The sequence below is a fragment of the Perca fluviatilis genome, chromosome 1 (assembly GCF_010015445.1).
Source record: "Perca fluviatilis chromosome 1, GENO_Pfluv_1.0, whole genome shotgun sequence".
Taxonomy (NCBI): domain Eukaryota; kingdom Metazoa; phylum Chordata; class Actinopteri; order Perciformes; family Percidae; genus Perca; species Perca fluviatilis.
In genome coordinates, this window is record NC_053112.1 from 2,050,860 (window position 1) to 2,063,639 (window position 12,780).

At 40.4% G+C, this 12,780-nt stretch overlaps 1 protein-coding gene across 1 annotated transcript in view; it reads left to right on the top strand.

Annotated features, from left to right (window-relative positions):
• The window catches only part of LOC120561186 (spectrin beta chain, non-erythrocytic 1-like), a 65,311-nt gene extending 55,124 nt beyond the window's left edge, over window positions 1-10,187 (top strand). The window contains exons 31-39 of the mRNA XM_039804186.1: window positions 646-784; window positions 1,486-1,570; window positions 3,461-3,657; window positions 3,994-4,100; window positions 4,530-4,578; window positions 6,645-6,859; window positions 7,554-7,727; window positions 8,802-8,844; window positions 9,474-10,187. Coding sequence (XP_039660120.1) covers window positions 646-784; window positions 1,486-1,570; window positions 3,461-3,657; window positions 3,994-4,100; window positions 4,530-4,578; window positions 6,645-6,859; window positions 7,554-7,727; window positions 8,802-8,844; window positions 9,474-9,692 — 1,228 coding nt within the window. The 3' untranslated portion in view covers window positions 9,693-10,187. The remainder of the gene's footprint in view (window positions 1-645; window positions 785-1,485; window positions 1,571-3,460; window positions 3,658-3,993; window positions 4,101-4,529; window positions 4,579-6,644; window positions 6,860-7,553; window positions 7,728-8,801; window positions 8,845-9,473) is intronic.
• The last annotated feature ends 2,593 nt before the right edge of the window (window positions 10,188-12,780 follow it).

Consider the following 12,780-nt stretch of genomic DNA (forward strand, 5'->3'; position numbering starts at 1 on the left):
CTCGATACTATGCTGTATCGAATTTTTCCACCACCTATATAAAATACAACACATTGCTTGTTGATTAAAATAAGGAAATTATTTTCAACATTATTTTATTGAACAAATTGAACATTAAACTGAACATCAAAGGCACCTCTAAAAAAAGAATGATAGTTACATTTTAAAGTGCCGTTTTCTATCACAGAAAATCTCAGCTGTCGCCTTTAAGTCCATTCCTAAAACATACTTTCATCAAAGAGCCTTTCTTGATTTTATTTGAGCATGAACCTTCCTTGAACTGAACTTTTTCTTTTTTAAATGTTCTTCCGATTCTTCCGTACATTGTACAGGTTTTTATACACCAGTTTTTATTTTCTTTCAATGGCTGTTCTGTTTTATTTTGCTGTTTTGTGAATCACTTTGTAACGTGGATTTTGAATGTCCACAACTCAAAGATATTCAATTTACTCTCACAGAGGAGTGAAGAAAATAGAAAATATTCACATTTAACAAGCTGACATCACACACGTTTCACTGTTCTTACATAAAAGAATGAGTCAAACCGATTGGAGATTAATATAATAGTTGATAACTAATCTGTTAATCTTTGCAGCTCTAGATAGAAGCTGTGATCAACGGTGCTGTGTGTGTTTGTGTGTTCAGAGACGTGTCGTCAGTGGAGCTGCTGATGAACAACCACCAGGGCATCAAGGCCGAGATCGATGCCCGAAACGACAGCTTCACCGCCTGCATCGAGCTGGGGAAAGCCCTGCTGGCCCGCAAACACTACGCTTCACAGGAGGTGAGGACCAAACTCTTCACAGAGGACGAGCAGGGAGTCGGCAGAACAAAAATTCTGTTGGATGTTTGATACAAACGCCAAACCAGTGTACAGAGAAAGATTAGAGGCTAAATATCTTGTGAAAAAGTTGTAATTCAACAACAAAGTTGTAAATAAACAAGATGTAATTCTGAACTCATCCTTCAGATGTACAAAATGACATTTCATTTAATATTATATAAATACATACAATATATTAATAAATGTGCCTATAAAATACATCCTGAAATAAATATATGAGGCAATATAGTTAAATAAAAGGACATTTTTTAAATTACTGCTTACATTTATTTATATATTTATTGTAACATTTATTTATTTCAGGATATATTTTAAAGGCACATTTATTAATTTATGTATTTAAAGTTGAATGAAGTGGCTTTTATACGGGTGAAGCTCATTATTGGGGCCACATGGAATCTGGATGCAGAGTTTTTTGCAGATTTAAAAAAAATCCAAAACTCAGAATGTTAACACATCACAAGCAGAAAAGCAATATATTACATTCTGCAGATTTTCATTCTGGATCACAACTGAAAACTGAAAAAAATAAATAAAAATCATCTGCAGATTCAGTTTGGGTCTAATGATCCCTGACACACAGGTAGAACAGGTGTGTTGTTGTGTGTGTTAAACTGTTGTGTCTGTGTTTTTGTGTTCAGATTAAAGAGAAGTTGCTGCAGCTGACAGACAAGAGGAAAGAGATGATCGACAAGTGGGAGGACCGGTGGGAGTGGCTGCGACTCAGTAAGATTCACACATTCATTAATCTGCATGAAAACATGAACACAAGCTGATCAAAGCCTCCTGTAGGGTCAGAGGTCAGAGGTCACTGCAGCAAAGATTCTCTATAACTAAAGATAAAGATTTCACACTGTGCCAGTGGTATGAAACACACTTAACAACTATGTTGGGTCAGGACACTTGGGAAGACCCAATCTCCCCTAAAAATGCCTGCCAATATAAGGGAGGGCTTAGTCTATATCCACGACCGGAAATTCCGTCGTATGTACGTACACGTTCCACCAAAACCAGTTCCTTCCTGAGACTATTTAGCAGAGGCACCGTGGCTCCGTCCGGCGCTTAGCACCACCCAAGAGGATTGTGATTGGCTTAAATAAATGCCAATAAATCAGAGCACGTTTTTTTCCAATCCAGGAATGCTGTATGGACTAGCCAGACCTTCCTCCGCAGCGCTGTGGAGGAAGGTCTGGCAAAGCAAGACAAGGGAAGCTCGAAAACTTGACAGGCTTTTGAATGGGCCTTTCGGTCTTCCCAAGTGTCCTAACCCAAACTGCAAAAGTCTTTCCAAATGTCCTACTCGTGGTAGCACAAATTCTTTTCCAGGTGGCCCAACTTTACCTGCTTCCCCCGCAGGAATGCTAGGTGCTAGCAGGTTGAAACCAAGACAGGTCTACTCCATACAGACCTGTCAACCACATACTCCAAAATCCGGTGGTTAAAATGGCTATTTTTTAAGTTTTCCGATATCTTAGCCTGGTAGCCCTAAAAACAATAATCCAACAACCCAAATGTCAAAAATGTGCCCAAATGGCTTACCCTAAAACAAACATTGTGACAGTTTGTCAAATCTCTAATAATCTGTGCTCATGTTCACACTCAGGAGCTGCCGCTAGTCTCCTAAAGAGGCGTGGCCACGGACAAACCCACAGGACATAGTTCAGTGTATTTGCACAAAGACATAAAGTACATACAATAGATTTTAAAACAAGCTATTTCCGTGCGTGAGAGTAAAGAAGCCTAGAAGGGTTATTCAGAGACCTCCCTTCATACAAAAGAGAAAAAAAACAACTGAAACATGATAATTAAAGAGAGAAGCAGAGATAGGAAGTTACTCTGAGTGTTGGCGTCTTGCTTCTAAACCATCTCTGCCTGCAGCCATCAGGCTGATAGCTGATTGGACGCTGCAGTGATGAGTCAGCGTTGATGAAGACTCCTCAGGCGCTCGCTGCCCTTCATCTTCTGACCAATTAGGAAACGCTGCAGGTGGTTTAGTCGACTCATCAGGACAGACAGATCACACGAAGCTTCATCCTCACGTCCCATTCATCTGGCCAAAATGTTTAAATATTCCTTTTAAAAAACAAAAAGGTTTGAATATATTTGAAAATCTTTTTTTGCGCATTATTTATGCTTTAAAATGTCTTATAAAGGTCTTAAATTTGACTTGGTGAAACCTGCAGAAACCCTGTTGATTGTAAAACAGAAAGTGAGTTTATTTTATTTTATTTCTTTCAAGTTTTTATTTATTTTAACAAGTGACATGACCCAATGGGCAAAGCGAATGCAGCACAGATGAACCGACATGTCACCTCCCCTCAAGTCCCCACCCACCCGTGAACCAACCCAGCACAGGTCCAAAACGGGGACAAACAACACATACCCATGCACAACAACAAACACACACCAGTAACACAACATCCAAAAGACAAAAGCAAAAAAGATATACAAATCAAAAGAGATAGAGAGGAGATAAAACAAAGCTGGCATCAATTGCAGCAGTCCATAAGGAGCTCAGTCCTCCAAATCAGGGGATAAGCTGAGGGAGTCAACGAGCTCCAGGAAAGGGCTCCACAGAAACCGAAAAGTTTGACTGTGACTCTGTCCTCCCATCAGTCCTGGAGGTGCACCAGTTCTCCAGGGACGCCGGCGTGGCCGAGGCCTGGCTGCTGGGTCAGGAGCCCTACCTGTCCAGCCGGGAGATGGGCCAGAGCGTGGACGAGGTGGAGAAACTCATCAAACGCCACGAGGCCTTTGAGAAGTCCGCTGCCACCTGGGAGGAGCGCTTCTCCGCTCTGGAGAGGCTGACCACGGTGAGATACGTTCAGGAAGCTTGTCTTCAATTCAGCCACAAACCAAACTAATCATTTGGAGTGAGTGGAAAATAGAAATAAATGTGTTAATGCTTAACACAGATCTAAATGGTCGACTTTGTATCTTAGCTTTATCACATTTTTACCTTTAGAGAAATTAAGAGGCAAAATATTTTTGATTTTTTCTTTCATATCAGAACATTTAAGTTTTATTTGAACTTAAAGATGTTTTTACTTTTCATGTAAAACAGTTAATTGACGAAATGTGTCTCTTTGTCTTTCTGTCTCTCCCGCTGTCTGTCTCTCCATCTGTCTGTCTGTCTGTCTGTGTCTCAGCTGGAGCTGCTGGAGGTGAGAAGGCAGCAGGAGGAAGAGGAGAGGATGAGGAAGCCTCCGTCTCCAGAGCCGGTTATTCTTCAGCACGAAGAGTCCCAACAGCAGAGGTGGGTTTCTCCGTCACGTCCTACAGTTTGATCCCAGCAGTGGAACAACGCAACCCTGAACAAAATATGTAATCATTATTTCAAAATGTGGCAGTTCTTACAAAAGTGCGGTGCATTATTTAATAATAACCAACCACAATGGTCTCATCTCTACTGGCTTTAAAAGGCATTTAAAGAACAAATCAAAAGGTAAAATATACATTTCACCATAAAATATTTTAATATCTAGCCTTACATGCAACATACATGGTGGACACTCTGAATATAATATATGTAATGCACCATAATATTACATTGTCGTTAAAAAAGTGCTGCCCCCGCATTATGTAATCATGTATCACATATTGCGTTCAGGATATTCCATAATGTGGTTGTGTTGTAAGATAATGTCGCCGGTCAGTAAGCAGCTGTGTTTCTGTGTCTCTGCAGCGGAGTCATCATCCAGAACGGACTCCCGTCAGACCAGGACTCTCCTCGGGTCAGTACTTTCTTTACCTTCAACACTTTATTAAAGGTGCCGTAGGTGGGATTGGGAAGATCCAGGACTTAGCCAAAAAAAATTGAATATCGACAACTTCTCAGTAGAAAGTTAGTTTTATAAAACTTACCTACTGCATCTTTAACGAATCAACACGTTCAACGTGTCTGTTAAAGTTAACTAGTCTTACTTTGCCAGACCTTCCTCCACAGGGCTGTGGAGGAAGGTCTGACGAGTCCACACAGCATCCCTAGATGGGAGAAAAACGTGCTCTGGTTTATTGGCATTTCTTTAAACCAATAACAATTATCTTGGGCGGTGCTAAGCTTTAAATGTCATTCATACGTCAGAGACAAACTTTAAGTATGAGAAATTTTACAAATCGTAAACCCTGAAGAACTAACCTTCTTTCTTTTTTGAGCTTCAGTGTGCAGAAAGAGCTTTGATATCTGTCGAGGACGAGAGACATTACATCTGTTATATCTGTCGAGGACGAGAGACATTACATCTGTTATATCTGTAGAGGACGAGAGACATTACATCTGTTATATCTGTAGAGGACGAGAGACATTACATCTGTTATATCTGTCGAGGACGAGAGACATTACATCTGTTATATCTGTAGAGGACGAGAGACATTACATCTGTTATATCTGTCGAGGACGAGAGACATTACATCTGTTATATCTGTAGAGGACGAGAGACATTACATCTGTTATGTCTGTAGAGGACGAGAGACATTACATCTGTTATATCTGTAGAGGACGAGAGACATTACATCTGTTATATCTGTCGAGGACGAGATACATTACATCTGTTATATCTGTAGAGGACGAGAGACATTACATCTGTTATATCTGTCGAGGACGAGATACATTACATCTGTTATATCTGTCGAGGACGAGAGACATTACATCTGTTATATCTGTAGAGGACGAGAGACATTACATCTGTTATATCTGTAGAGGACGAGAGACATTACATCTGTTATATCTGTAGAGGACGAGATACATTACATCTGTTATATCTATAGAGGACGAGAGACATTACATCTGTTATATCTGTAGAGGACGAGAGACATTACATCTGTTATATCTATAGAGGACGAGAGACATTACAGCTGTTATATCTGCAGAGGACGAGAGACATTACATCTGTTATGTCTGTAGAGGACGAGAGACATTACATCTGTTATATCTATAGAGGACCGAGACATTACAGCTGTTATATCTGCAGAATGAAATTACATCTGTTATATTGTGGGCAACATCATCTGTTATATCTGTGAGACAAAATTGTTATGTCTGTAAGAGGACGAGACATTACATCTGTTATGTCTGTAAAGGAGCGAGACATTACATCTGTTATATCTGTAGAGGACGAGAACTACATCTGTTATGTCTGTAGAGGACGAGAGACATTACATCTGTTATATCTGTAGAGGACGAGAGACATTACATCTGTTATATCTATAGAGGACGAGAGACATTACAGCTGTTATATCTGCAGAGGACGAGAGACATTACATCTGTTATATCTATAGAGGAGAGAGAATTATATCTGTTATATCTATAGAGGACGAGACATTACATCTGTTATATCTGTAGGACGGAGACATTACATCTGTTATATCTATAGAGGACGAACAATACATTAGTTATATATATCTATGGGACGAGAGACATTACATCTGTTATATCTGTAGAGGACGAGAGACATTACATCTGTTATATCTGTAGAGGACGAGAGACATTACATCTGTTATATCTGTAGAGGACGAGAGACATTACAGCTGTTATATCTGTAGAGGACGAGAGACATTACAGCTGTTATATCTGTAGAGGACGAGAGACATTACAGCTGTTATGTCTGTAGAGGACGAGAGACATTACAGCTGTTATGTCTGTAGAGGACGAGAGACATTACAGCTGTTATATCTGTAGAGGACGAGAGACATTACAGCTGTTATGTCTCAGGGTCTCAGAAATGAAACGCATTAAAACTTGTGATGTGAAGGAGTTGAGGTGATTTAGCGTAATAACTGTCCCTGTGGTGTCTGTGCTCAGGACGGCGTGGACGGAGGAGATCTGGTGAACGGTGTCGGCGAGCGGAGCTCCAAGGAGCCGAGCCCCGGCGCGTCCCCGACCTCCGGCAGGAAGAGTAAGACCAGCCTGTCATCCACGTTGCCTTCCAAGAACCAGGACAGCTCGCCGTCGCAGCTGGAGGGACTCCTGCACCGCAAACACGAGTGGGAGGGACACAACAAGAAGGCGTCCAACAGGTGATCCATCCTCTCGCTCCTCTGTTCACCGCTCAATTCATAGTGTCAAATCATAACAGACGTTATCGCAGGACGCTTTACAGAAGGGATGCTGCTAACCACCGATTATTATCACAAAATGACTCAAACTGATTAATGCATTATCAAAATAGTTGGAGATTAATTTAAGACTTGACAACTAATCCATAAGTCTTTGCAGCTCTTCACTTTATGTAAGATTTTAAGTAATTATGTAAGGAGGGAAGGAAAGAAGAAATAAAGTAAGGGAAGGAAGGAAAAATGGAAGGAAATTAAAGGAAGAATACATAAGGATGAATGGAAAAGAGAAGGAAGGAAAGAAAGAAGACGTACGTAGGGAAGGAGGAAGGAAAGATGAAAGGAAGAAAGGATTCAGTTTCCTGTCCCAGACAAGAGAAAAAATTTTAAAATATTCACATTTAACACGCTGACATCACACACGTTTACCTGTTTTATCATCAAAAATGTCTCAAACTGATTAATGGATTATCAGAATAGTTGGAGATTAAATTAATAGTTGATGACTCATCTATTTATCTTTGCAGCTCTATTAATAATAACAGAAGTAGTAAAAGTGGGCATTGAGCAGGACCACGGTCTCAGACTCTGAGGCAGTCAGTAACGTTAAATTAAAGGGATCCAAACTGACGGGACAGGGCTGCTCTGTGATTGGCAGGTCGTGGCACAACGTGTACTGCGTCATCAACAACCAGGAGATGGGTTTCTATAAAGACGGCAAGGCGGCTGCGGCGGGCGTGCCGTACCACGGCGAGGTTCCCATCGGCCTGAAGGACGCCACGTGTGACGTGGCCTCAGAGTACAAGAAGAAGAAACACGTCTTCAAACTCCGGTAACAAGCCTCTCCTTTTGACTCTAGTTTCCCTCCAGCGCTCAGGTCGTTGGTGGGAAACCAACGTGTGTTTGTGTTAGTGAAGTTACAGAGCCAGACATTTAAAACGTCTCTGAAATATTTGATATTCTTGACAAGATCAGGCCGGCAACTAAAGACTCATTTCATTATCGATTAATCTGCAGATTATTTTCAGGATTATTCAACGTCCAAGATGATGTCTTTAAATGTCTTGTTTTGTCTAAAACTCAAAGACATTAAGTTTGACATGTAAAACAGAAAGAAAGGAAATCTACAGGGCTTAAAGTATTCCGGCACCGTGCTGGATCTGTGGCGTGCGGCCATGAGGAAAAGAAATTTAATTATTTATTAAAATTGATCCAAAACTTTTTACTTCTTAAAAATTCTTTTATTCTTTTATTATTGTGTAATGTAAGAATGACTTTTGCCAGTTAAATTTGTCATGTTGGGTTCTTAAAATAAGGAATAAATTAACTTTAATGAGTGCATATTGAAACACTGTATCTGTGTATATTGAGAGCTGGAAAAACCAAACTCTAGTCAGGCCAATCATATCGTGTATAGAGTCGTGGGCGGGGCTTAGCATAATGATGCAGAGTTGTGACGTTTCCGTGTGAATTCCCTGCTACTTGTAAACAAAGAAGATGGCCGCTGCTGCTGGCGAACAGCGGTCTTTGGAATCGGCTTTGGCCGCGACTCTGGAAGACTTGGAGTTCAGCTTCTCTTGGAGAAAAGAACAAAGAACGGCTCTGAAGTCATTCTTAAAAAAAAAAGATGTGTTCAGAGTTTAAAGTTTAATCTATCAACTAGTGTTGCTCTGATTGGTTGGAGAGCTATCCTATTGCGTGCAGAGAGAATTTGAAAGACAACCGTTTATCCCCTCAGATTGAGCCCTGACCAATGGGGAGTTCCCAGACCCAACATCTGGATGTGGAGCTGGCTTGTCAGGCTAAACTTTTGGTGAATTTAGGAGAATAATACTACAGACACTGTGAACAGGAAACTGACGGTGTGACGGACACATCGCTGACTTTCTCCCTCTCTTTGTTTCAGAGTCACTGATGGAAACGAGTATCTGTTCCAAGCCAAAGATGAAGTAAGTTTGATTCTTTTTCTTCTTTCACTGAAATTTAGAGAAATTATATTGTAAGATTTCTGTAAATGTTTCTGTTTGGACGTCTTCTCAAACCTGTCAGCAGAGGGGAAGAATACCCTGAAGTACCCTCTTTACTGATGTAGTAATACATCAAGAGAACAGTTTTCTCAGCCAGGTACCCCCTACTACATATATTGTATAAAATGAAGTTGCATATTAAACTGGGGCTACAACAACGTGTAGAGCGGCTTAACACATACCTTCTCATGGTGCATACTTGAGTGAAGTACAAGTTCTGATGTTCTGTCAGTTCTCAGGAGGTGAGTTGGCGCTTTTTTCAACGTTTTTTTCTGAAGTTTTTGTCGCATTTTTAAAGTTTTTTTCAGACGTTTTTAATGTGTTTTTCTTGCTTTTTCCCCCCAAAGTTTTGTCGCTTTCTTGTAAATTTTTGTTGCTCTTTTTTTTTTTTTTTTTCTGTTTTTTGGCCCTTTTTTCCTGATGTTTATATTGCTTCTTTCAGATTTTTTTGTTGCTTTTTCATGTTTTTTGAGTTCTTGGAGTACTTCAGGACTGTAGAAAGTGCAGTAGTTCCTGCCAGTTGTCAATGAGTTGTGTGTCGCCCCCTGCAGGATGAGATGAGCACCTGGATCCAGGCCATCCTGAACTCCAGCGCCGACGGCTGCGACGCGCCGCCAGGCAGCATCCCCGGCACGCCGGCGTCTGGGCGCGCTCAGACACTGCCGGCCGCCGTCACGCTCACCACGGAGTCGAGTCCCGGCAAGAGAGAGAAGGACAAAGAGAAGGACAAGGAGAAACGCTTCAGTCTGTTCAGCAAGAAGAAACAGTAGAAAACACAATGAGCGCTTTGGTGAAACTGACTCAGACGAATCCGGGCGCACGCTCTGACGAAGGAAACGTTTAGCTTCTCATTACCTGCAGTGGTGGAAGTACATTCACTCCAGTACACAGGTTGAGGTATTTGTACTGTTTTTGAAAGAAAGAGAGAAAGATGGAAATACAGACAGACAGAAAGAAAGTTGAGTGACGGTTTAACTTTTTTGATTAGCCCATTAAACACATTACTGTTTTAAAAAGAAAGAGAGACGGAAAACCGAGAAAGAAAGAAAGAAAGTTGATTGATGGAACTCTGATTTGTTTTTCTAATGATCACTCCCCTGTTGAAATGTACGCGCTGCACAAGTGTGAACAGTGTACTACACACAGCGGTGGAATGTAACAAAGTAAAAAGTACATTTACTCCAGTACTGTACTTCAGTCCAAATGTTGAGGTACTTGTACTTTACTTGCATCTTTTTTTTTTCATGCTACTTTCTACTTTTACTCCGCTACATTTCAGAGAGAAATATTGTACTTTTTACTCCACTACATTCATCTGACAGCTTTAGTTACTTTACAACATTTTCACTGCAGGACGTTTACTTGTAACAGAGTATTTGAACAGTGTGGTATTAGTACTTTTACTGCAGTAAAGGATGTGAATACTTCTTCCACCACTGGTGAACCGGAAGCTGCTTCAGAGCGCGAGTCCAGATTTGAGCTGCTGTTTTTTAGCTTCATGAAGGTCTTTTTCCAGAGGAAAAAAAAGCTGCTGAATCATCTCTGATGCTGCACGTTAAAGTAGCAGTATTACCAAACCGCTCCGAGCAGGTAAATGCATCGCTCACCTCGCTCCGAAAAGACCTTCGTAAAGTTTGACTGTGTAAACTTTATCAGCCCTCCGACATATCCTGTTCAGATCTGCAACTCTGACGGTTATATCCTGGATGAATGGATTCGTTGTCTCTGAGCGTAGCGTAGACGGCATTATGCACACGTGCTGTTAGAGGACTTCCATTCAAAATGATTGAATCCTTTAAACGGGAAACAAAACAAACCAAGCTATGACATCACTCCTGAACAGCCAATGACGGAGGTTGACAGCTGAGCAGTTTCACCAAAAAGTGCGATGTCGGGTTGTTTATTCTCAATGCAGTTTTGGTTTCTTCTGTTGTTGTTTTTTATATTTCTGGTTTGATTTTCTTCACGTGGTTGTCCGGCCGGGTGGGAAAAAGGGCGACACTGTGCCTGAGAGCGAGAGCGGCGGTTTGGTTCTGGCGTTTTGAAGAAACAGGGGTTCATCATCAACGAACTGATGGGCAAAAAGAGCAAGAGTGGCAGCGGTTTCTGTTTATATGCCGTGTTGTAACTGCTTGGGTTTAGACTAGGGCTGCACCATATGAGGAAAACTACCTGCTACTTATAAATAACTACTTACTTGCGATAAATAAACAGATATTAAAGTGTCCCCAGTTCTGCTGCTTTCCTTATTCTGCTAAAATACAACAAACTGCTTGTTGGATTTAAAACAAATGAAAGGAAATCATTTCTAACATTCTTTTACTGAACAAATTAAACATTGGGCTGAATATAAAAGGCAGCACAAAAAAAGAATGACAGTTACATTTTAAAGTGCAGTTTTCTGCTGATATTTTCTTTCAACTAACACAAAAAGCAGAGTGTCTTTTGCGATATGTTGCACCCTTTTGCGGTGTGTTTGTAAAAAAAAAACATATTGTGCAATCCTAGTTTAGACTTTGAGATGTAACTGCTTTTGTGCTGACATTTGTCAACAACAAACAGCTGATAAATCACGGCGTCTCGACTGTAACGGTGTGTATCTCGCTTCGCCAGTTTGCCGACGATAAACCTCTGTTTCTTTACGTCTGTCACCGCCTCTCTCGCTCTGTTTTGGTGACGTCTGCAGGGACCACACACTAACTTTGTTTGATCTAGATTATTCTTAAACTTTTTGTTATTTTTGTACTTTTTATTTTTACTTTTTGTTGTTGAACTTATCAAGTTATTTCCTCAATTTTGTGAGGGTGTCTTCATAGACAACCTGCACTCTTCCTCTGCCGTTGAGAAATTGGACCAATTGTGCATTTTGTTTTGTTATTATTTTTTACTTTACGTTCTCTGCCGCTCTGCAAAACATTTTCCTTTTTGTCCTGAGAACAGCCGGTCACCTCGGCGGAGGTGTGTGATGTAGAAATATCCACTCACTTGCATGCTTCTTCGTCAGGCTCCGAGCACCGCCTGAAACACTAAAAACCCTCTTCATTTTTTTTATTTTTCTTTGGTTCACTATGTTTCAGATAAAGCAGATGAATATGTATAGTGGTCCGGGTATCATAGGATAATTCGTAATTCATTTGTAATTAGAAAATTAAAAACATGTATATTTGTTTTTTGTTTTGAGCGAAAAAAAAACGTTTCTGGTGTCAGAATCAGAATAATAAAAATCGATCAGAAACGGACTGTTTTTTTTAGTTTTTGGCAATTCTTTTCATCGTTATTTTTTTGGTATCGGAAGAATAAAAAAGTACATGTACAACTCGTTATTTCGTTTGAATCCAAAAACGGAAGTTACGTGGGTTTTGTTTAGAAAGGAAAAGCTAGAAAACCAAATTCAAAAAGCAGTCTAATTTAGTTTTTTGCAAAGAATTTTGAAGAAAGACATGAAAAAATCATGACAGGTAACTGAAAAGTAAACCTGTTTTTGACTTTGAAACAAAGAACAGATATACAGTGTTCTTTTTTCATAATTACAAATAAACCAGGTATGATCCAGTGATAGCGGACCTTTGATGAACACTTTAAAGCGTCAATGTTAACAGTATAGACGTACATCGTGTACTGCAGACAGGAGGAGAGAAATGAAGGTTGCTTGCTTATCGTCGGCTCTTCGCGCTGCGTTCAGATTTTCTGCTCTTTGATACTCGTGTTGCTCTCCGTCGCTGTATATCTATCGTACTGAACGTGTATGGAAGTTAACGCCATCTTACTGCACAATCACAACTTCATCTATAGGAATGAAGAAGAAGCTGTTTGAGGCTGAATATTTAAACAGAAGTTAGACCATAAAGGCTTTTCTCA